At 39.4% G+C, this 25,821-nt stretch overlaps 1 protein-coding gene across 5 annotated transcripts in view; it reads right to left on the reverse strand.

Moving 5' to 3' along the window:
• pde1cb (phosphodiesterase 1C, calmodulin-dependent b) overlaps positions 1-25,821 on the reverse strand; it is an 83,655-nt gene that overhangs the window by 57,044 nt on the left and 790 nt on the right. For 3 of the 5 annotated variants that reach the window (XM_041055246.1, XM_041055245.1, XM_041055244.1), the window contains exons 2-3: positions 8,459-8,509; positions 7,363-7,528 (exon numbers count right to left, since the gene is read on the reverse strand). In XM_041055246.1, coding sequence (XP_040911180.1) covers positions 7,363-7,528; positions 8,459-8,509 — 217 coding nt within the window. Of the gene's footprint in view, positions 1-7,362; positions 7,529-8,458; positions 8,510-16,164; positions 16,457-25,821 lie in introns of those variants that run through there. The other 2 variants (XM_041055248.1, XM_041055247.1) reach the window with 1 other exon arrangement.

Raw genomic sequence — 25,821 nt, forward strand, 5'->3', positions numbered from 1 at the left:
GTTTCCTTCATAAATGTCAGACATGTTACGTAGCCATTCACCACCCTGACCTCCTGAACCATACTGTTCTGCCTGATAACATAAAGGCCACACTTCTCCTTGCATTGAATATAGACATTCTACGTATATAGTAAGGTGCAGAACTGTCCAGTATGGATGCTGGGCTGAATTACCCCCATCTTTAAATTTACTAACAAAAACGTATTGCTACTGATGTGGATCTCTCAGCCACATTTGAATGCCTGACAACTTTCAGTACAACATTTTTGATTATCACAGAACAATGAGCTTTAATATTAATCTAAAGGCTTAAAGAGAAAATATTTACAGCATCCCTCATTCACTAGGGGAAAAAAAAAACATGATGCATGAAATATCGGGATCAAGAATGCAGCCTTGTGCAGAGAGATGTGGCCTCCAGCCTTTGCTACCAAGGAATCTCAGAAAATACTTTAATTACATTGCCAGCTGATGAATGAAACACCTTGCAGGAAGAACGGCACAATTGTGCGGGTTATTTGGACCCCTACATTGTTAGAGCGCACAATACAACAATGCTGAATATGCAATGAAATATTAGGAATACACAGGGCTCTTCTACTTGTTGCTTATTTCCAAATTATATGTTGTTGTTGCCAAGGAATCCGTCTGCGAAACTGAGAGTAATTAACAGTCTGAAGGAGATGTTCTAATTGGTAAAAATCCAAACAAAGCAAATAAATTCATCACTATAGTCACGTGTTAAAACCCAGTTCAAAGGAGGAGAAGCGAATATGGCAGAATATGAATATAAGCTTTGCCTTGGGGGTGGCTACACAACAATAATATGTGCCTGAATGAGTGATTAAGGAACTGAATGGGGTTTATACATGTAGCCAACATTTTATTCAATTTCAAGACTGATGAACCAAAACAAGAGCCAAAACTGATTGTGTCCTTGCACATGATGATAATCAAAATGTATCCCTGATTAATTACTATCACAACAACTGCTCACAAAAGAGACCTAATGAATCAAGTCTTATGAAAATGAATTATTCGTATGACTATGACAGAGGAACTCGCTGGAAATTACGCTCTGCTGAGGTATTCTCGTCACTGTGCTCAGGCTCCCTCGAAGCTCACACGTCGAAATCAAGACATTAACAGCGCTGGCCATTTGGAGGTACATGAAAAATTCAAATCTCATTTAAATTTCCAGGCAGTTTGATAAGGATATCTATGCATCAAAGTAGCAATCGCCTTTGCGGTAATGACCACATTTTGGTGAAGATCATCTATCACAAAATATGATTCCCCATCTATACTTAATTTCTCTTTTTGTATTGGATGTAGCGGAGATGGAAGGATGGGTGGGAGAAATTGAGGGCATGCGGCCGTCAAGCTATATTTATTTGGAGAGCGATGGAGGTGGAAAAATACCCCAGAGGAGAAACTTCCTATTACTTCATCCCCAAGAGAGATTCCTATAGGTCAAAGGTGACGCATACAACCGCTGAACTGATGAACGAGCTGAGAGGGGAAGCAATCAGACACTTTAAACATGGCCTTCTCTTACACACCTGTGGTAATAAAAGGTTTAAACTGTCACTGCAGCTGAGAGAAGGTCCAGCCTACACAGTATTTGTGTCACTTATTTGTGTCATTAATGTGATGTGGATTTTTTTTTTAAACCATACTAGTGTATGCTAGGTGTAGGAATAGAAATGTCTGTCAAGCAATGAATATGGTCTGTGCAGATGTGGGCAGTTATTCAGTCTCTAAACAATAGACTGAAGCTGGTTATGACACAGTCTTCGGGAAGCAATAACATTAACATACCTCCTCTGTTCAACTTCCACAGTCTGGATGTGAAAGTGCTGTGGAGCAGCTAATTAACCACAGCAGGAATTACCTTCCAGCTTATGATTTAAGGAAAGCAGAACAAAGCTAGCTACAGATATGCAGGGTGGCAGTTCACCATCAGCAATTGAGATTTAGGGAAATAAAATTGATTCCATGAAGCTGAGGTTTATGACTTTGACATTGTTTTCCCAAAAGGCTCAGCTTGTTTTGTTAAAACTGGATATTTAATTGTAATGTTTAAATGTTGCTTATTATAACATTTATTTATTTTTATTATATCCAGTTCTACAGGACAGCTGACCTGATGGTGATGCTGTAATGTGTATTATACACATTACAGCGCCACCATCAGGTCAAAAATCCCATTTGTGACCATGTTAGCATTTAGCTCAAAGCAGCACTGTGTCAAAGTAAAGCCTTACAGAGCAGTTAGGCTGCCTGTAGAGGCTTAGTCTTATTGATCTGACTGCAACCTCAGAGAAACAAAGGCGCTTACTAAGTGATTTTTATGGTCAATATGTTAGCAAACAATTCCCTACTTAAATTACCTCTGCTCCAGCTGACACAAGTCAACATTAGTGTCCCACTGGAGCCATGTCCCTGGTCACCTGACAAATATTAACTTCAACTTTTAGATTTAGTCCACAAATTCTGTGACTTTCTAACTGATGTAATGTCCTAACTGATCCTTGGTTTACTCCTATGTTCCAGTCACACTGAACAGGTAGAGTACAGTAGGGTGTCTGAGCTTGTTAGCTGGTTCCATGAGAGGTTAACTGAGGGTGCTAAGGAGAGCCAGTATAATCTAAATACAGACTGGATAACCCAAAGAGCTAAAAGCAGCTTACAGGTGTAAATAGCCCTGGAGATGGGTGCGGCACTCATTTTGGAATCGGCAGTATTAAGGGCCATTTGAGTCACTGTCAATACCAAACTGTCTTTTAGTTGAGCTTTAATTTTAACTTCAGCATCAAATATATTTGAGTTTATGCAGCTGTTTTTAAAGGAGTTTCATAACCCTGAGCAGTGATTAAAAAAACCTTCCAACCCCTAGAAGACAATATTATTGTTTAGTAAAAGTTTAATTATGAAAATTAAGTCCCTCACTCTAAGATGATCTGTTTGTATGTAAGGTTTTCAAAGCAATTCGTAAGCTAGTGTTTGTGGATTCAAGTGCTTGTGTCTACTTGCTTAATTTCTCATTCTAACTTGTGTCTTTGTTGGCACACCATAAAATAGTCCACAATAAATGGTGATTTCCTGTCCCAGAGTTCACTTCAGGGTCAAGGCTCAGGAAACAGCAAACTCACAGTAACTCATACAGCTCACACAGCGCCTGTCACCACATCACAAAAAAAATTGATGCTGCGAGGACAAAATACTCTGCTGCCCCCACCCCCAAAGTGCCTCCCAGCCCGTAACTGCTCTGATCCTATTACTACATTAACCCAACAATAAGATGTGTGCAAAGCCTACAAAGAGAGGACTATTCACGTCATGGGTGAGCGGTTTGCAATTCACACAGTGTATTTAAAGGTTGCTATGTGGGCAAAGTGAATACACTGTTATTGAATGAGGTCAGGAGGTATGAGGTAAGGGTGAGGGCAAATCCAAAGAAATCTCTTTAATGTAAGGTTTGTGAATGCCATTGAAGAAAATGGACTGATCTTGGTCTTTATTTCATCTCTGTTAAGATTTTAAAATGAAATGTATCGATTCCATTCACCTTTACACTTTTAAATAATAATAAATTACTGACTCATATTTGATTAAACCCAGGCTGAAAAAACCCTAATGTGCTGATCTATACTTCAATCAATAAGCAAAAAGTTATTTTACTTAGTGAAAGGTTGTATGCTGCACACAAGGGAATAAACATATTGATCACAGCAAAGGTTGGAAGCTTTTATATAACCCCAAACAGCATTTATACACTGTGTGTATAACTAACCTGCAGTAACAGGAGTTTTTTTGGAATTTCAGAAAGCTCTGCACAACAACGGTGGATAAATATATCAGTAGTGTTTTGGCTCAGTTACAAACTGAAGTTTCATTTTGTTTCCTATTGTTGACAACACTGCCCATTCTAGAAATATGTGGCATCATGTGGCAGACAGCAGTGATACAGCTCTTTAACAGCATAACAGTGAGGTTACACTTCAATCACTTTGATGAATAGCTCCGCCATTTGTCCATGTGCTTCCGCTCACACTGGCCAGCGGAGGCTCATTAGCCGGCTAGTGAGGCTGGTGATGGAGGTTGTTGCTGCACAAGGGATGCCAGTGGGGGTCTGTGAACCTGCCGCTGCAGCTAAAGGAGGGGTCACCCTCCAAAACTGTGGGCTGCCACGGAGGAGACAGCCGCCTTAATCAGTTGCAAAGTTCACAGCGGCACACAGCATCCAATTAACCAGTGGATAAATCACACTGTTGACCACGGGAGAGTGTCTGAGTTCCAGCTGCCTGCGTGCATGACTGTTTGAATATCGGTATCTGTGATGATTCTGGTGATTATGTTTCTATTTGTGTAACTGTTTTGATGCTACTGTGAGTAACTCTGTATGCAAAGACAACAAAACAAATAAGAAAATTTGCTATTTTTATGGACACAAAGTTGAATGGCTTTTTGCCATAAAAACTCACTGATAAATTAGCAACAAATACATTATTTTTTTGCCACTACTCCTACTCCTGTTTGCTAGGCTACTTGTCACTTTTCTACTCTTACTTGTCCCTGTTAATCCCTGAATAGGTCATAACACCAAATTTTACCTTGGTCAAATGGTTATATATATAAAACTGATGGGTAATGGCTTATACCAAAGTTTCTCTTCCCCTTCCCTTAGATATCATATTTCAGTATGAAATAGCCCTCGTGCCTGTTACTAAGCAGCTATAGCAGGACTGTTGTGTTAGACTGGATTAGTTTTAGATTTGTGTACCCACCGTAATAAACTGGAAAATAAACAGGATTTTATTGCATTACAGTGACGAGTGTTTCAAGTATTTTGTCAGCTCCATTTATATCACAGCTGAATAACAGAAACACCTCTGTGTGTAACTGCACATTATAACCTTCATTAGGTGGGATTTATTGCAACACTGAAGTACTGTATGTTGTATAGACTCTATACACTGTACTAGACTGCATCAGTCTTTGTTAGGTGTATGAAAGTGCCGACTGAGTGTAATGACGATACATAACATAAGTAGGCTAGAAGTGGCAAATTGTGAGTGATTATGGACTTTAGGGTAAAACAATGACATAACAGCCATTCATAAAAATGGCTGGTTTCACCTTCTGTGTGAAGGCACCATATAGCCCATTCAGTTGCTAGCCAGTGCTTTAAAATGCATAAGGAATCCCTAATGAGTATAAACAACAGCATGACACCAGCCGCACAGATGAGTCAGCGAGTGTTTATACCCTAATGGCTCCATATTGTTTTCTGTCCCTCACTGTGTGACTAAGCATGCACTCAGTTGTGTGTTAGCAGCAGCTGCAGTCCTAAAGCAATTTCAGCAGCTGCCATGTATCTGAAGTATTAGGCAGCCATTCAGCTGATCTGAAAATAGACAATCCAGCAGCTTTGTAAACTGAGGGATTGACTAGAAAACTGCAACCTGCCGAGCACATTAAATTAGCCATTAGGATATTTGAAGGGAAATGGACTGTGGAGTTTAATCAAAATTATGCAACACTGTAAAAACACGATCAAAATCCTCTCATTTTCACCATATTCACCTCGATCTCAGGTGACTTCATTCAACCCCAGTTAATGACAGTCAATACCTCCTGTCCTTTAACTCACTCACTCCCGTCCTGCCTGCTACACATCATGTGATCTCTTTCCATTCTCCAATAAAATCTAATTATCATCGCCTGGAGGATAACAGCCCGCTCTGGCCTCGGAGGTGACACGGTGGTTACATCATTTTATGGATTACTGCTAGTTCCACGGCCATTTAATCACCCTGTACCATAATCTTGCCATTTGTCATTCAGCTGTAGATCCCCACAACTCCCTGTGGATTTGCCCTCTATTAACCGCTGTCGGCCTGGCCGGAGACTTCGCCTGACCTTAGTGGGATTTCCCAGACGAAGACACAAGGAAGAAACCACTGAGTGTGAATCCTTTGGTATCGAAAACCAAATTGGAGAACTAACTCTAACTCTTTTCTAGAGGCCGCATATGCTGGTAAACCACCAAATCCACCAGCTGCAAACACTGTTTCACCAGTCAAATTACTTTCATAAAAAATGTCAGGTATTTTTCCTTCATGTAAACTGTGAAATTAATCATTCTATAGCAGGCCAGTAGATAGTAATGCTGATTGTTCAGCCTCAGTCAAATATTTAGCAGCACTGAGCTCATACTTGGCATTTGTTCCCCACCCTGATTTGAGATAAAGCTATGTCTTAAGAAATGACACTGAAATAAGTCAGTGTCTCTGTGGACAAATGAACTGTTTCCTCTAAGGAAGATGAGGGTGCTTTTAGCTGCCCTGTGCTGACTATGTTTTTCTTTAAAATCTCTGCTGTAGCTTTTAAATGAAGGAACAGGCTGTGTCCAGTCAAGTGGAAAATCACTTTCTCCTTGTCACCACCCTTCTCTGGGAAAAAAAGGAACTGTGTTTAGGGGGGGACTATGACTGAGAACAACTGCACTGTAATTTGAGATACTGTAGAGAAGCACCAGAAAGGAAGGATGTGTTACTGCAGTGAGACTTCGGAAAGTAGAAAAAGAGACTGAGACAAACAAGCCAAATGGGATTTCCAAAACTGTGAAAGCTTGCTACACAACTGTTTAAAAAGAAAAAAAATCAACCAAATCGACTCGCCATAACTCCTTGTCTATTTTGCATACAATCAAAAGCTTGTTAACGTACGCTAGGTGCATTTTTAGCATCTTCTGACAAATGCTCACTTCGCGCCACCTGCGGCATTTGTAACGGTCTCCAGAGCCATCAAGGTTAATTGGAATCAGGCGTTAAAAGGCGTTCAATATTCTAAAAGTGACAACAAATTATGTTAATGGTGGTTTGAAGTCCTTGTTATCAAGGTGGAATCAATCATGCCCACATCCCTTGAGGTCAGCAGCCATACATAGCAATTAGCACCGCATGTGTGTGTGTGTCTGACTGTGTGTGTGCGTGCATGTTTGTGAGTGCGTGTGTGTATTAGGAATGCTAAATGTCAGACAGAAGATTATCCTCTTCATAGAAAGCAAGCAGAGGTTCCACTTCAAATCTTGCCAACTTGATAATCAAGTTCACATTAATCAGAGAGAAAACAAATACATAGTGCAGAGTGATACCTGATCGTATACCTTGCCTTGTTTCCTCCCTGCATACTATTAAAGAGGCACACCCACAATATGCAAATTACACCTGTGCAAGATATTGAGCTGGACATGGCTGTCCATGTCCCAACTGTAGCCTGAACCTAGATTCACTCCACGATAACGAACAAATAATAAACGGTAACTATTTCTTTGGGAATTTGTCATTGTCAGACCTGATGGCCATTTTTTCGGTGGCGTCTGGTTCTTCTGTCGCAGGAAGATCGTCAGCCAGAATCTCTTCAGGACTTCGTGGGTCATTCAGGGGGGCCTTCTGCTCTTTGCCTTTGATCCCCATCCCCGCTGTGATGGCATTCCACAAAGCACTCTGGGACTTTGAGCCTGCAAAAAAAAAAAAAAAAACCCTTCAGTGGCGTTACAGTCATTTTGTATGATGCCATGAATCAAGCTTTCCTTTGTTTGCATCCATTATTCAAGAAAAAAACAAAAACCAGTTTGTCAAATTTCTACTTACAGTACATGTCCTTCAGGATCTCATTAGAAGAGACTAAGAGAATTGAGCAGCTTTATAATGCTGCCCCCATGTGGATGTATGTTGTCAATACTAGTTTATCTTTCAAAGTAATGCACACTTAACTACACAGCAGACAATTTGTACTACAACTGCAACTAGTCAACTCTTCTTTAAAGGAGAGTTCATAATCCTTTATCAGCTCATAAACCATTTGTAGATCTGTAGCCATTGCAAAGACCTAAAGGTGTCGTATAAAATAAATTAAACTTTAGCTGTCTGTTTTTCGGACAGTAGCGAGCACCACCTGCAAAATACTGAAAAGATGATACGAAATTAAACATATTTAAGATAAGATAAGATAAGATAAACCTTTAATAGTCCCACAATGGGGAAATTGCACAATTTAATCGTAATCTAACAGTACTCTCCTTCTCTCTCTCTCTCTCTCTCTCTCTCTCTCTCTCTTTCCTTTTCCTGACGCAGAAAATAGTTACCACTAAAAATAGCTGACAGTGAGATATGTGGGAGGATTACTGTTAGTAGAAGCAAAATGATATCTGAAAAATTGTGTTGCTGAGTTTTTAAAACAGACTTTTATGCTGCGATAACAAGCAAAACTCCATTCACCTCCATTATACTGAGGTGGTGAGAAGTCTCGGCTGCTAATATCTCATTAAGTCAGGGTAAAATGTCCCTTTGATACTTTGATCTGAAAGGTGGAATTATTTGAAATGAATGGATTTAGTGAACAGGCTCATAATTAAGTATAACTAATACAGAATGACCATTACACTCACGTGCAAAACTGGCCTGTGGTCTGGTGGAGCTCTCTCCATCTTCATTTGCCACTGGAGGAAGAAAAAGATGGAAGAGAGTCAAAGGATGCCAGAAAATGCTGTGTGCATGCACATGTGAAACTCTATTTCAAAACATCTGCTCACCACCTGCTCAGTGGTTACCAAAAACTTCAAAACCATCAGTATCTGGAAAATTAGATTTTCCATTTTTACATGTGAAACAAGTGCAGTCACATAGACAAACATTTTTCCCACATGAAGCAGAATTAATTGTAATGAGACTCTACACATCCTGCCCTCACTGGCTTACTGGTTTCTATATGTTCTATATGTCCACACTTTCATGTATTTTTGTCTGAGATTAAATAAAAGGGGTGTTGGATCTTTTGCAGTCAGGAGGGTCATTTACTGTTCCATTAAACCCTAGAATTGTCTTGAAGTGTGATTTAAGTGATTGTGAAAGTACTATAATTGTTGCTGTCACTTCAGAGACTGGTGCACTGCTGGAATCTCTGCCCACTGAGCACAGCACACAGTATGTAGAGAAAATGGTGAAGTAAACGCATATCCAGTGAGCGGCAGTACTATGGGAAAAACAACTCAATGATGACAAACCTGAGAGGAGAGACAAGAGTCATTAATCTAACAGCATAACAACACAATATGAAAACTGCAGCCAAACCACTCGTTGAACCTTCAGCTGGCTGAGCTGCAGCTTCAGAAAACTATGCTGACTTCCACTGCTGTTAGCTGAGAAGGGGATGAAGACAAATACACGCCCGATCACTAATAATCTCATTGCTACAGTAAATCCTTTTCACATAAATACTTCCAGAGGGTTTGTGCTCCATAACCCAACAGCTGAATGTTGAAGCCAATGTGTTAGGTGTCACAAGATGCAGTTTCCTCATTGGCCACTAGATGACGACTTCAACATTCAGACGGTGAGAAGCTCAAGAGAAAAGTTGCCCCCTAACCACGGACAGATTATGAGAAAATGGGCTCCTTTATGGCCGTTTTGTGTATCTGTGTTTGTTTTTTGCCCCATAGACATTTTGGCATTTCTTTATAGCCATTCTGTGCCTCTTTGTGGTTGTTTTTTTGTTCCTGTAGTCATTTTGGGATTTCTTTATGGTCATTTTGTGTCTTTGTGGTTGTTTTCTTGCCCCTGTAGTAATCTTAGCGCCTGTTTATGGACATTTTGTGTAATTTTTTATTTTTTTTTTTTGTGGCCTGGGTCCTTTTGACCTCTCGAACCCTTTGGCCTGGTAGGCCAGCTCATTCATCCGTCCATGCCTCTAACAACAAAATCAATAAATGTTTTCAACAGTATGTTCAAAACTCAGACGCTAAACTTATGTCATGATGATTTAGAAAATTTCTGTTCGCTTCTGTTTGCATATCATACCAAACTCAGCCCAGCTCAGCGCCACAAAAACTCCACCACAATCACAAGGGATGGATTTTCTAGCTCCTGTACATTTCACAAAAGACAGGTGAACCACTTGAATTTAACTTGTTTGGAAAAGCTCATCCGTGCTAATTTGGAGAGGTGACAGTCATGTCACTGCAGCCTGTTCTCAAGACAGTATATTTTGTCCTTTACTGGCCCAACAGGTAATTTCTTTAGTGCATCATGTATTTACATGTTCGATCAAAACAGTTCAAACTATGGATAAAAAAATCTGTTTTTTGTCTGCCTCATCTGATCACAACTGAAAGGAGGCCTGCGGGTATTGTCAGTCTGTCACAAACTTACATCGTGTGCTGAAACATTAATTGGCCAATTTTGTGGTCATGTCTGGACAAAAACCATGAGACTCATTGGAGAAAAACGCCACAGAATTGAAGACTTTTCGCTTTTAACAAGAAACAATTCTATGTGAAGGCTTTTTAGTAATGATCAGGGAATTATATTTCATGGCTCGGGTAATTGACTGAAGGAACCCACATCCCCACATCACAGTAAATGAAGGTGACTTTATGAAAAGGAAGTCGTTACACAGCATTAATGCGCAGCTAAAGACAGAGCAGGCGATTCTCTTCCAGTCAAAAGCATGATTTCGCAATTTCCTGGACTTTTTTCTATTTTCTGAACAGCCACAATAACGTGATGGAGCTCACATTATTACTACTCCTAAAGGCAAGGTTCACAAATTTGTTGTAAGTCTAAATTGAGCAATACATTTGCAGAGGAGAGGTAAAATTTTATAAGGACTTATATTATTACAAATAAATAAATACATAACTGGGTCTCCTATATGATCACAGAAGACTGACTGTCCCAGTTAGTGTCAGAGAGCACTGTTATTTGCCCAGGCCTGGCCCACAGTAGGACTAAATACAGGATTGAGATGAACACCTGCAGGCTCAAGGCTTAGCTCCACAACCTGTGGTCATGTGACCCTGGTCATGTGACCCTGAAAGAGATAGAAACTACCCTTCCACCCCACCCTGCTGATTGCTGAGATGAAAGGCACAATTTCCCAAAAGCATTTTCTGATTGGCCCACCACAAACTCAAAGTAAATAAAGACTAATTCATTTCATTTCATTTCTTCTACTGTAGGTCTTCTTTAGACTGGAAATTCTGTGACAAAATACTTTAATATCCCGTTAACTTTAATTAACATCATGTACACTCACCAACCCGCCTTCAGTTTGTGTTCCAGTAATTGTATTTGTAGTTTCCTCTCTGTGATCTAAAGTCTATTGTGTTCCCATTACAGACTGCATTTTTTCCATTTATGTTCATGAATGAACCTTTAGAGGCAACGCAGGAGCAGATAACATTGACCTTCAGTTAAGCTTGAAGTAATACTACATGTCTTTTTCTTTATCACGACAGTTTCTGTCTTACATTGAACGTCTTATTGTGAACTGTGCTGTGTAGGTGGATGGAGACTCCTCCTCACAATGATGCTGCACTCTGTTAAAGGACATTTGTGCGATAAAACGAGAAATGGCCATTTTCAAGACATATGTGTATGATTGTGGGCCTCATTGAATTTCTCCCAGTGGCAGAGGATACATGTCCTTCATCTTTCTGTGATGAATACAAGCAATAATGTTTGATTTAGGTTTATAACAATAATCAGATTGTCCTCAGACCTTGGATGTACAGTAAATTAAACCATCAGGAACTGTGGGAATATGAACAAGATTTGAGTTGTTCACAACTCTGTTGCCTTGAATGGACTAAACTTTTGAACTGAGACTGAGAGACTGTCAAAAATAATTTTGAGTGTTTTTATTTTTTTAAAAATCCCTCTCTTTTCTCTTCCTGCAAATTGTAAAAATAATGTGGATGACTCATCTTGAACTTGGGGGTAGTTACATAAATTCAAATATGATTCGGGGCATCTAGCTAATCCCGCCTATCATGTAAATCCACACTTGACTGTTAGCTAGTGTGGGTAGCTATCACAGCACTATTTTATTAAGCGGTGTGTGTTTGGATATTAGCTGGCAAAAACTTTGTTCACATTTCCAAAGGATGTGGTTGAGGTCTAATTTATTCATTTAACCTTTTTCTACCTACCTCTCCTGATCTAACAGTGAGGGTGATGGAGGTGTACACTCATGTGGAGGCTAACAGCCCTCTGCAGCTGTATCTCTCCATAGTTCTGTATCACACTGAGTAATCCAACCACATCTGAAGGACGTGATTTAAATCCCTCATGCAACTAAACCCAACCCACATGGTTCTGTTTCAGTCGGAAATACGTCACATTGCTTTTACTAAAGAAGTTACGTAGCTTAAAGGAAAATATGCTGTCAGACTGGCTACAAGCAAATGCAGTTTGAATTCTGTTTTTGGATTTTATCTTCATTTGCTGCCAAGCAGGTTTTGCATCCATCAGATTACAGACAACAGAACATACCATTGCATAACACCCCTCAAATTTACAATTTAGAAATCAAAGTCTGGTAAACCTCGACAGGTTGGCACTAAACTTCACAGGACGAGTGCTGTACACTTACTGCAGTAACTGGTGAGACGATAACATGTGATGATGTGCTAACATTTCCCAAAGGGTATGACTATATTCTGCGTACACATTCATTAATATCTGTTGCTTCACTGGGGTGAAATAGGAAGCTCTGCTCTTCTTTTCTCATGGCACATTGTTTTATGAGCACTCAACTGACAACAGTACATTCACAGCGAATGAACCTACTGTGACTTGATTGAACAAATTCTTATCCAGAAACCGAAAACTTGTCAAGTTTAATCAACACAGAGATTAGAATTCACGGTTTGTTACACCACCCTCCTGAAATACCCCCCTGACCAAAAACAATCAGCTCTGTCTTTGTTGTTCGTCAGTTGAAGGTAGTTTTTGGCCATTTTCTCATCCTATGCACAAGTTTCACATTTACTTTTTATATGCTGGACTGACAATGACAGACAGATGATGTTGTCAAGTCTGGACATGGCTACATGGCTACAATACAAACAAGAAATTCTGTCTTCAGGACACTTCTGGAAACAAAAGTTCAAGTTGAGAATGAATGAACTTTCAGTACATGAAAAATGGAGGAGGTCATTGAGGATTTTCTATAATCCCAGACCTTCTGAGGTATGATGTTTATAGGTAGAGCATTAACACCTTGTCAGAAACTTATGGGAAATGTGACACATCTCTTCTTATACTTAATTAAATGTATCACCCGATATAGATAAAGTCAGAATCAAATATTCTGAAAAACATCTTTCATCTACACATCTACATACAGTACGTGCATATGCCCATATGTGAGTGAGTCATAGTTTATCACTAATTATGTGCTTATTTTAGATGCACTCTGATGTACTTTTGATCATAATAACCTGTCAGCTTTACTGTATTTGTTTAAGATTGCTTTTCATTCATGATTATAGGATGAAGATCACTTTGTATTGTGTATTTATACTGTGTATTTTTTCACTTATTTCAGACTTTGTTAGGAGAATAATTCTCTAGGAAAAGACTAAGAATCACATGTCAAGCATGTACAGTCTTTACAATGGGATATTAGGAAACACAATGACAAAAGAGCTTGCCAGTAATTACAACTTTTGTTTTCAATAGAACCATGCTTTGTTCAAAATTGGTACCAAGCAAAAACTGCCTTTCACAGAGACACAAATTCAGACATTAATGAAAGAATAGTCAATCTGTTTTGCTAATTTTTCTCGAAGCACAAGATTGAAAAAAACCTCAAAAGATTTAAACAAAATGACTGTGTACGTAGGAGTGAAAATTGTAATGGGAAAAAAAAAAAAACCAACACAAAAACAAAACTGCATGTCCGTGTAAAGAACGACAGGCTGGATGCTCTGTAACCCTACACATGAGCTGAAAAGTTAAAATCTGTTTCCTCCACACAAGCTGTGTAACATCAACAAAAACATAACAAAGCTAACAAGCCTGACATAGAACAAAACACCTTGGCTGGAATCTCAACAGAGGCTGCCAGCTACAGTTGAGGCTCTTAGTTTAATAGAGGGGTGAACACAAGGTGTCCAGGCAGGCAATGAGGTACCAGCGCTTAGGAGTCACGCTTCAGAGGAGGTGATTGGCAAAACGCTGTACGGACTAAAACCAAGGCCCAGTGAGCAATTGATTGTGACACTTGTAGGTTACCATGACAACTACCATACTTGTGGGTACTAGTATGGCTGTGATATAGGCCACATGTGACTGAGGCAGGTTTTTAGAGGTAACAGGATGTGTCCATGCAAGCGGAAAATCCAAAGTCTATTTTCTGCAGGATCATAAAATCTTTCAGGGCTGCTTATAATGCTTTTAAAAAAAAAAAAACACCTGGAAATTATTTGAGGCCATCTCTCTTCCTGTTTCTGTGTCCTCACGCCCTAATCCCTGAAACGTTCCCCTTCTTATCAGTACATCCATATCATCCAGATAAGTTTAGGTGCTTTCTGATAGGCAGTCAGTGTGTCATAGACCAGGTCGTCTCATGTGACACAACAATAACAGCACTGAGCTTGTGGCTCACAATCCCAAATCCAACAGAAATTTCCGGCACAGTGTAGTATCTTCCAAACAAGTATTATAATTAATCTACTGTTTAAATGTTAACTGTTGCACATATAAGGAGACTGATTCTGTATGAGATGAGCCCGTCTCTTTCAGTTAGCCCTACCCAATTTTAGATAACAAAATTGCTCTGCAAAACCCACTTTAAAGCAGTGTTAACTAATTTTCTTTTTTTTAAATTCACTTTGGAACAGTGAAGTAAACTGTAAACACAACAACATATTATCACCAGATAAAGTTGTGTTGAACATGTTAGTAAACAGTAGTTTTTACACATCCAGCAGACACAGAGTTGTTTGTCTGGAAACCTGACAACTGTTAAATCCATCACTGATTCTCCTTTAAGCTTTTCAGTCTAAAATATCTGGCTCTTTAGCTGCTAAATGCTCCACTATGTTCACAATCTCATCATTCTATGTTCACTGGGCAGGTTGTGCAGGTTCATCAGAGCTTGTTTTCTGAAAACAGCTGCCTACTACATCTGCAAAAATTAAAAAAAAAAAAAGGTTGATAAGAGCAGCGAACAGTGAACCAAAACAGTAAAGTTGCGGGCTGTAAAGCCAAAACAATGAACTGAAAGATACTGAAACACTCTGTAAAGGTGAGGTGAGGTTCTACATTGGGTGGTAATTCTGAAACTAGTCATCTGGCCCACCTTTAGCATAAAATTAAGGATTAGTGCAGCTATAACAAATTCCACAACATAATAAAAAATATAAAAGATAAACAGTTACTATCAAACAGACATTGCCAGTTCTGTTGCATCCTCAGTAAAAGCATAGTTGAAAGGTTATTTGATATTGAAGTTTACCCTTCTGTGGATTGAAACTTATAGGCTTGTTAGATATCTGGCCTTGACCCAGTGACACTGCAGCAGGTGTTTACTATCAGCTGTGGTAAAACCCCTGCTGTGATAACACTGACTGGGGTGTGGCAGAAAGTGCAGTGACAGTTTTCTGCCTTGTATGATTCAGAGTACAATTGCCCTTGAAAGTGTCGAAAAAAAAGTAAATGTACATCTTACAGTTTTAGTTCTAACACTTTAAGACTGTCAGTAGTTTCAAAGAGTTTTCTATGATACTACTGTCCTGTGATTTTAAAAAGACTCACAGCACATTATGTTTATTATCACAACTTGTTCACCTGTGCTGCATACACAACAAAGCTGTCAAACAAGCTCTGATGAACCGCCGCCAGTTCTGAGGACACAGTTACTCTAATGTCTCTGGCACAGAACATCTTCGCATTTCTCTATTTTCAACAGTGTTTTAACACTCAGTCCTATGAGACGTTTCACAAGAGCTACAACAAAAAAAAAAAACAAGGCAAGTGGCACATAAGTTCATCAACACTCTGGTTGTCAAGACAATAGAACCAATTCCTGGTGACGTCAGCAGCACACAGCTTAAGTCTGAAGCCCCCTTGTTTCCATGGTGTAGTTGCATTACAGAGGCAAGCATCAACTTCAGTAGAACGGACTAATGCGTTGAGTTGTGCAGAGGCTGAAATGTGATGTGTTTAACGATGTCACCGCGTTGGTGCTAAACGCCTCACTGCTCTGCCTCACGCTCTCTCTCACGCACACCTCACTTCTATGCATCTGGCTCACATGCAAACACAGTTAACCTTTCCTCATGCTCTGCCTTACCCCACACATTCTTACCTATGGTGATGTTGAAGCCATCAATGCTGAAGGTGGCACTCCGACCCTTTCTGAATCGATGCTTCTTGGAGTTCGCTTCCATCGCTTTGGCACCCTCCGGTCACCCTTGTGCCTTTTAATCTGTTTTTCAACGCTTCTTATCAGTTGCAGTGTCTTGTTTCAGTTTCGTATGGGTAACTCTCCTCGTGGAGAGGGAAAAAAAATGCAGTCCTCCGACTCTGGTTAGTGCTGAGCGCTGGAAGAGAACTGTCAAAGACTCACCACTTCTCGTTACAGACACCGAGCAGGAGAATTTCTCTCAAGTCCTCATCCCTTTTGTCTTTGTTGTACATATCTTTTCTCTCCCTCTCTCCCGTTTCTCACACCTCAACAAGCTAATTTCAAGGAGCTTATGGCTCTTGATTTGTTTTTCTTCTCTCGATCTCCCTCCACCCCTCCCACCCTGCTCTCTCTCCTCGTCTCTCTTCCCCAAGAGGTACAGTAGGTGTGTGTGGTGGGTGGCGGTGGTGGTGGTGGTGGTTGTGGTAGTGGTGATGGTGGTTGGGAGGGGAGCACACATCTCTAGAGATCTTTAAATGAACGTGACTCCTCCTACTGTCAAGAATTTATAGCAAAAGCACTGCAAGCTCAGAGTTGGTGTGACACAGGCCTATTGTAGTCTATTCTAGTTTTGCTCACACACACTCAAACATGGAAAAAAATGGACTCTAAAATCGTGCAATGGTGCATGAGCACTGAGAGGAAAGTAAAAGGTGGAAAGAGACAGAGAGGGAGTGATTAGGTGTATCGAGTCAAAACTACTCATTAAATCAATGCCTCCGCTTTTCATTTTGCAGCAGGTATTTGCTCAGGCACCGAAAGATAAAGTCCATTAGCAGCTACATGTACTGCACTTTAAAAAAAAAAAAAAAAAAAAAAAAAAATCAAACTTACATCAGCCAGTCGAATGGTTACACAAACTGCCTCAAATTTATTTATTTATTTTTTCTTTTTTCCTTTTAAATGCACGTTGATTAAATGACACCGGAGCAAGGACACTGTTTTCTTTGTTATTTTTTGAAAGTTATCCAGGAAAAATCCTCCCTTTGTGCTTATTTAAACCACCTTTAAATAAGCACCAATACACATCTCCACACACCTGCACACATCAGACCAACAAAGGATAAAAAGCTTCCCTTATTAGCACCATCTGACATTTAGCGAAGGAATTTTTCCGTGTTTCATTTTCCCCTCTGATTAGCGTCAGTGAGTGCTCTTTATGGAGGCTTCTGGCTTGTTCTCACACCTTCTTTCAAATTATATATCTGTGCCTGTAATAGCATGTGCACAGATCAGAAGACATACAGTACTGTCTTTCAATAATCATTTCCTTCTTGATTTAGGTACAAATCACTACTGGACTTCTATGACGTTTAAATCCCTGTGTATATACTGCTTACTCTTCTGCGATATAGCAAAACAAATCTCTTTTCCTCTCCACTCTTTATTCAGATGGCTCGTGATTTAAGCCACTATTGAACTAAGTATGTTCCTTGTGTTTGTTCTCCTCTTTCTATCTCTGGTATTTCCTTGCGCGACCTTTCTGAAAACCGATCAATTATGTAAATTACTTCAGTGGTATGTCATATAATCTAAGCAATGTGATGATGCTTGTGAAGACAGGGGATTTACAAGCCTTAACACATCCCCACAAACAGTTAATAAATGCAGCATGATGGCTTCAAACCTCAGTGGTAACACCTTCATCAAAACTCTGCAGGGTAGCAATACACTAATGAGTGATCAGACATTTAAATTAATGATCATTAGTAAATAATCCCTAATCTGTCAAATAAGGACATACAGTATAACACTATAGACAGCAATCAATGCATGATTTCTCAGTGAAGTACAAGAAGGTTGAGAAAAAGGAAATCGATCACAATCAGGAGGATCCATCCAGTTGTAGCAGAGCCAGCTTCAGTCAATCAGTGCAGTTGCAGTGGACACATTATACACTTGTTAGATAATTACACTCCATCTCATTTTGTTTGCGAGCTACAGTAAGAGCCCTTTATGCTCTCCTTCTCTTGTCACCCTGCTCTCCCCAGCCGCCAATTCATACTGTATGTAGCAATTTGTGAGGAGCCTAATTTTGCAGCACTCTCCCTGTGCCGCATCAAGTGCCTGCCTGTTCCTGGGTAGCTTTTATGTTAATGAGGGCATGTGTGGGAATATCACAACTTTGTTATCCTTTCCCTTTGTCAGCAGACTCCCCGGTAACCGTTTGTTTGAAAGGATCAAAATGGTTACAATGTGCTTTTTAAGCCCTTGTTTGCGGCATTTAAATATGAATACCCTGTTGAGGCCACAGCTGTGTCAATAGGGTTAATGATATTATCATATTACTGATATTAAATTTCTCCTCCAAAAGTGAGTTTAAAAGAATGCGTGTAATTACCTGCAATGTTAATTAAAGAGGTAGAAGGGGGCTTAAGGGTGAGATTTTCTTCTGAGAGTGTGTCTGCTCCGTGGCCAAAGTTTGCTGCAACGCTTCCCGTTTAATGCATTTGGGGTTGCAGAAGCTGGAAAGGAGATTACATAACGCACTTAACTGAAGGACTGTGCTTGTGCTTTTATTTTTATGATGCTTTAGGAGGCTACATGTTCTACAACTTTATGTATCACCTATAAACCCGTGGCAATGCAGGCTTTTCACAGGATATTCTGTTAAAACCTCCAATAGCAATAACAAATCAACATCATATCAAAACCAGACAAAAAAAAGATTTTCACTTTCGCTTTCGAATGATATTTTGTCATTCGTTGACAAAATATCAGCCTGCAACTGCAGCTACAACGTTTGTTATGGAAACACAGTTTGACTCTCTGAAACATAGCAATCCACTGCTAGCAACATTAGTATTGTAGCTAAGGTGGGATACTTGGTATCCCACATCCACACAAATTAGCTCCCAAAGAATCCTCAAAAAAACATACAGAGCACGAACACTTCCAGTATTTTGAACTGTACTTGGCTAGATGCAGACCTTGAATTGGGCTGTGACTGCTGTAACTTTTTACAAAAACACAAGTACAGATAAGAATGCAGATTGAGAAAGGCAGCTAATGATTGCTAATGGCTATAACAACAAAATGTTAACTGGAGCCACCGCCCAGTTAGCCGAGTTGGTAGAGCACAAGACTCACTCTCTCGGGGTTGTGGGTTTGAGCCCCACTCCGGGCGGCACTGCCTCCCATGGGCCCACCACCCGTGGGACTGGGCGGCAGTCGCCCCCGCGACCTGGGCCGGGACCCAGATGAGCAGCAGATGATGACATGACATGTTAACTGGAGCCAGCTGCTTACAGAATTCAATTCTGTTCATCATTTTGTATGATCATTTTATACAATGAGCCTGGCTGTTTCAAACAAGATTGCTTTTACAGGTGGTGTGATATTTAATTTGTGTTAAATGTACTTAATTTTTGTGTAGTTACTGAAATTAAATATATTTGATTTTGCTCATCATTAGCATTACAATTATTCGTTTTCTGTGTTGTTTAATTAATGTCTTATAGTTTTTTATACATCTTTATACCACCACCCCTCTTCACAACAAAGCCATAACTCAGCATGTGCCGAGGGTTACACCTGTCAGGCCAAATACACGATGTTTAACCCAATGGATGCTGGTTTTTACGCCAGAACACATTTCAAAAGGAGCATGTAATACAACAGCTGCTCTGAAAGGTGTATCCTATGACCATACAGCTGTTGAATCCTTGTCAAGATCCATTTTCTTCAAGGGTCATTACTAGGGCAACGTCGCTGTCACTAGGCAACGCAAAGGCCTTTCAGACATATATTGCATACATTACACTGAGTATGACAAGGGGTTAATTTGGCAATAGCACTCATTAGGCTAGTGTCGTTTTAACGGCATGTATACTATACTTATTTTCTGTGTCTGCTGTCTTTACGTACATCTGTGCAGGCAGCTCTTGTTAATGCAATTGAGACAGAACTCATTCAGGTTTGACTGGATGTTTGCAGAAGTTACAACTTGTGTGTAAATTTCACATAGTATGTTAGTTTTTGTTTTTTGTTTTTTTTTGCCATTTTAAACTTTAAGCTGGTTTTTAACAGAGGAATACTACACTGGAGAACTGACACAAAAACACACCTGCTTGCTCCTGCTGCATGCTCATTGAGGGTGAACGATCATTCAACCTTTGATCTGGCCATCAAACACCAGGACAGGCCATCGCCAATAGACATTAATTAGTCGTGAAGATAAAGGGGAGGGGAGGACTAACTTAGGGGAGTAGAAATAGCCTCTTGTACTAAATTCATCACAATGCTTAAACAATCCTATTTTTATTTGTGGTGAGTTCAGATCACACCCAATAAATCTGCATATTTAAATCACATGCTGGTTTTCTAATAAATAAAGTATATTATGAATAAAAGGCCCTATAATAACTTACAAGATTATATTTCTACATTGTCTTCATTTTCTGGATGCAGTCACTTAGTTCAGATTTTTGATTGTATAATCTGTCCCAGTAGCACATCACAATTTAAGACAACAACTACGCCATCAGACAGAAAAACAAGCTCATTAGAGGTCTCCCCTAGACTGTGGAACGACACACACTTTGTCAGTCCCCACACCACTGTCACCACAGTGACACACTCATGTAATTAAGACACACAGGGTGCCAGGGAGCTTGCCTTTTCCCCAGCTAAATACTCATTAGAGGCACCTTTAAGGGTAATGTTACCCTGTGTTGCAAACCTGAGGGAAATGAGCTGACAAAACAGAGAGCTACATGAACTGTCATTTAGATCCTGCTGTACCAAGACCCGGAACGGGAGGCCAGCATCAAGCTATATACTGCACAAGTTTAGTTAATGATTTTTGCAACAGCATGGCTCCAGATCAAAGACGCAAAAGCAGCTGGGTGAGCGTTAGGTCAGCAGGGCAAACACATGAAAATCTTTTGATTAGAGCTGGGCATCTTCCACACCCCAGACATCCACCTCCCAGCAGACCAAAGCAACTAATCAGTCTTATTTAGGTGGAGTCAGAAAACTACACTTTTCATGAAAAATGTCACACATGTTGTTTTGGAGAATCAACAAGTTGTGCAACACTGTGAGACTGTGCAGACTGTGAAACAACTTACATGTCAGAGACAAAATACACGCAATGGATGAGGTCTTTAAAAACAAAATCAAACTTGGTAAATCATATGCTTGATTGCAAATTTCTTTTTTTTCCCCTTCCCCTTAAATATTTGTAAAAAAGTGTGTAAGACCCTAAAATAAATAAATAATAATGTAGCGAAATGAAACAACTCTGCAACATGTTGCAGACACAGACTACAGCCAAAACAATTAGTCATTTAACTGATTAGTAAACTGACAGAAAATTAAACAACAGTTTTTGATTAATCAATTCACTGTTTTAGCAAAGATTCAAGCAACAGTGTCAAACATTTGCAAGTTCCTGCTTCTCCAACGTGACACTTTGAGAAAACAGTCAGCAGATAATTTGACTGCAGCCTTAATTCAAATATATTTGCTGATTCTCATACAGTGTGAAAGCTAAAAACTATGAGTCCACAAACTGACTGTAAATTGTTCAGTACTAGTACTTTTCAACCAGCAATTCAGACAATAACTGCTAGTAGAAACTATATTATTAGGTATAGTTAAGACACGGCAACTAAAGCAACTCAGTTAAAGTCAGTGAAAGACTATGACTTAATATCAAAAATGTCAACAGTGATTAAACAGTTGAAACACTTGGCCACCTCCCTAACCCCAATGCTTAGTTTTCATTGAACGATATGAACATCGTGCTACTTCCTGCACTGACAGAAAACATTGCTAATGAATGTAAATCTCAAATACACATAAATTACACTTGTGTGTAATTCACATGACACAGGGTTGCCCACCACTTAGGTTCTTTCTGGTTCCTTATTTATATGCCTCCTCTCTTCCTTCACCTGCATCTTTTCCTTGCTCAATAGGTCCTCCTCCCAGTGTGAGGCAGAGATGAAAGGATGAGATGTGAAGATGAAGGAATAGATGGAACACATATTTGCCATATGGGGCACAGATGCTGGATCCAACGTTATTTTAAATTGATTTCAATTACTTATGACATGTGTCACAGCTGCACCACGTCACTGGATTTGTAATGGATTATTCTGTATTGTTTTGTTATCTCACAGCCTGGTTTTGGTTCTTGGTTCTGATAAAGTAAGGTGCTCTTGTATTAACATGAAAGAAGAAATTGTTTTCATTCATTTTCTTGCAGACAGAAACTAATATGTGAGAATAAACTTATAAAATAAATAAAATTTTGGGCATTAAAATTTAACAGTTTGATGTGTAGTGCACTGTTCACATAGACGCACGCCAAACACTATTTATCAAGGACTTTGTGAATAAACATCTTTCAAACTTTGATCGAATTTGTAGCAGCGTCTTACAGTCAGTTCTAAATCAGATTATAGTCACTGATCAACACACTTTGTAATAGGCCTGCTGTATTATTAAAATTGGAACGCATTCATCGTTCATTGATGTATATTTCCTCCATACCGTATTATCTTTTTACAGTCCCATCACATCAACTGCAGTATCCAATTACAAAATAAATTTCCAGTTCATAGGACAGCTGATTCTTAATTAATGAAGCATACATCTAATAAAGCAAGCATATAGAAGTAGATACATTAGTCTGCCATTCAAAAAACATTAAGCACCTATTACATTACCAACAATATGAACAATTTTATGAAGAGGTGTTCACACATTGTTTTCTTTGATGCAAATTTACACATGATGATTTAGTGGTTAATAAATTCAGCATGTTCCTCTGTACTTGTGTGCCTCCCTATTGAGCACTTATGAGCACATAATTATTTAATACTTTTTTTCTGATAACTCTGTTATTTGATAACGTTTGCTCCCAGCTTCTCAAATGTGCAGATTTCATGCTTTTCTTTTTGGCATATCATTGTAAACTGAATGCCTTTGGGTTTTGGATTGTTGGTTGGACAAAACAAAGACATTTGAGGGTGTTACCTTGGGCTCTGGAAGCAATGGAGAGCATTTTTCATTATTTTTTTGGAAATCTTATTGATAAAATAACTCAATCAATTGAGAAAATAATTGCCAATTAATTAATAATGAAAAAAATCATTAATCATAATAGTTAGCAAATAAGGAAACTGAAAGAACTGCCAATGGTTTCTTACTACACACCTACAGATATTGTATAATCATTCCTCTCAAAAATGTGTGTCACTACAGCAACATTGAGTATGACTAATATTAGCCATAAGAAAGACTACAGCTACTTGTAAGCCACAGGAAACTCTCTTAATATGACCCAGTTCTTGCACCAGCAATGGAATCAACAGCAGCGTAATTGTAGCTCTTCAACACCACTATTATTATAGAATCGTTCCAATAGGTTATATCTACACCTGACTGTATGACTGACTTTCAGACATTTCCCATTCAGCTCCTGCAATACTGGTCATGCATTCTAGGTAGCTGAAGGAGCCTTGGCACTGTTTAAAATTAGCCATCCATCTTAATTGTGGGGTGTACGCTCTCACTTGGCATGGCAACTCAGACAAGAGCCAGCGCCCAAAGATGTTAGAAGTAATGTCAAACTATCCTATGTAGTCTCTAAACTTCAGCACCAAGCAGTGGCTGAGGCCTGTGCACCACTGGAACAGTCTGACACTGAAGGAGCCCAACCAGATAAGCTGATCGGGAAGTAGGTGTCTGTGTTTTGCTCCTCAGGAAGGAACAGGTGAGTGTACAGTCAGCTGAGAGTCAGGGAGGAGACTCCTTAACACACATGAATATCACTTGGGACAAGGGAGGAAACTCAACGGGAGTCCATACTGTCATACGGTCATGGAAACGCCACAGTGCGGTTGGTATTTTAGGAGTCAGCCAGGGAGAAGTATTTTCCTCCGGGACAGACATGCAGGGAGTTGGAACTAGAGGTGTCGCCAGCAGAGACTTGAAGATAAACAGGGTGAACAGAAGGAAACTGAGTAACACAAAGGTCAAAACACTAGTTCTAATATTACAATAGGGTAATTTTCACGAGCTGCAGCAGAGATTTTAACTGGACCTGCTCATTCACTGTGCACAGATTCACTGAACTGTAAACTACAAAAAAAAACTTTAAACCTCCCATAAAGAACTGTGCAAAATTGCAGTTTCAAATATTATTTTGCATGGATTTATGTGGAAACTGCAGATGAAATGGCGGATACATAAAAATTGCTAAAACTAGACGTGAAGTCAACCTTTTTCCAGCTCATGATGATTCAGTAAAACATTCCACATTTTATTTTGGAAAAAAAAGACAAAAAAAGAAATTTTCTCTGCAAAATTGCAGTTTCACACACATGAATAGGACTGTTATTTTTGATTGTTTCAGTGGTGGCGACACCTCGAACATCAAAGAGATGCTTTGGTAGTGGAGATATGTTGCATTGAGGCTGGCCTTCAAAGAGCTCAGAATTCATTCAGTGAACACCTTTTTTTTCAGTGCCATATTCACAGTAATCCTCTGAAGTGACCAGTTGCTCTCATCTACAGAAAAATCCATGAACTGAACCAGAGAGCTGTGCAGTATAAAGTAACACAACAGCTGTATTTGAGGCCAGAAACTGAGGGAGGAGCCGTCTCATGAAGAGAAGAAAATAACTTTTACTGCCATTCACCTACTCCTACGGGTGCATTATATGACACCTCAATTGGTGATCAGTGCAAACAAGTGCAAAGACAAACATGAGAGACACTGCATGTCAGTGGTGTAAAGTAACTAACTACTCGGGTACAGGTACTTTAGTTTAAGAGTACCTAAGTATTAGCAACAGAACTGTAACAGAACTGTAAAAGTAAAACCATTCATTAGGTGGCAAAATGGCTCCTGTATAATATTAATGGCTTACACCTTACCCTTTATAAGGAGAGCATTGTGATATGTAAGATTTTCAATGCAAGACTTTTAACTGTAATGGAGTGTGTCACCAGTCGACTGGCGATTTTACTTCGGTAAAAGATCTGAATACCTGAAATTGAAAGGTGCAAAAACTTAGTTTGATTCTACAGATGTGTTTCACAGCAGGAGTAATAGGTGTAATCAATAACATTAAAAACAACTGTATCCCATTTTGCTGTATGAGATCCTGATTCACTTTCACGTCATAGTGGAGCTGAACCATCGTTAAAGTTATTAGTTCCACCTGTGCTTATCACTGAGATGGTACTTTATGTTGTAATTGGCTGAGGTGCAGCTTTTAAGTAGTTTGTGTACTGTTTTGTATAGCTGTTTAATGTACAGCAATGCATCATCCAGCTCTGTATGTTAAATCAGAAAACTAATGATATGTCAATATAAATGCAGTGGAGTAAAACGTACAGTATTTGACTCTGAAATGTAGAAAAGCTGAAACATAAAGTAACCAAAAAGTAAAAATACTCAAGCAAAGTACCTCAAAACTGGTCTTAAGTACAGTGGTGGAATGTAACTGAATACATTTACTCATGTGCTATAATGAAGTACAGTTCTGAGATCTGTACTTTACTTGAGTATTTCTAGTTTATGCTACTTATCACTAGTTT

This window comes from Toxotes jaculatrix, chromosome 14 (assembly GCF_017976425.1).
Source record: "Toxotes jaculatrix isolate fToxJac2 chromosome 14, fToxJac2.pri, whole genome shotgun sequence".
Classification (NCBI taxonomy): Eukaryota; Metazoa; Chordata; class Actinopteri; family Toxotidae; genus Toxotes; species Toxotes jaculatrix.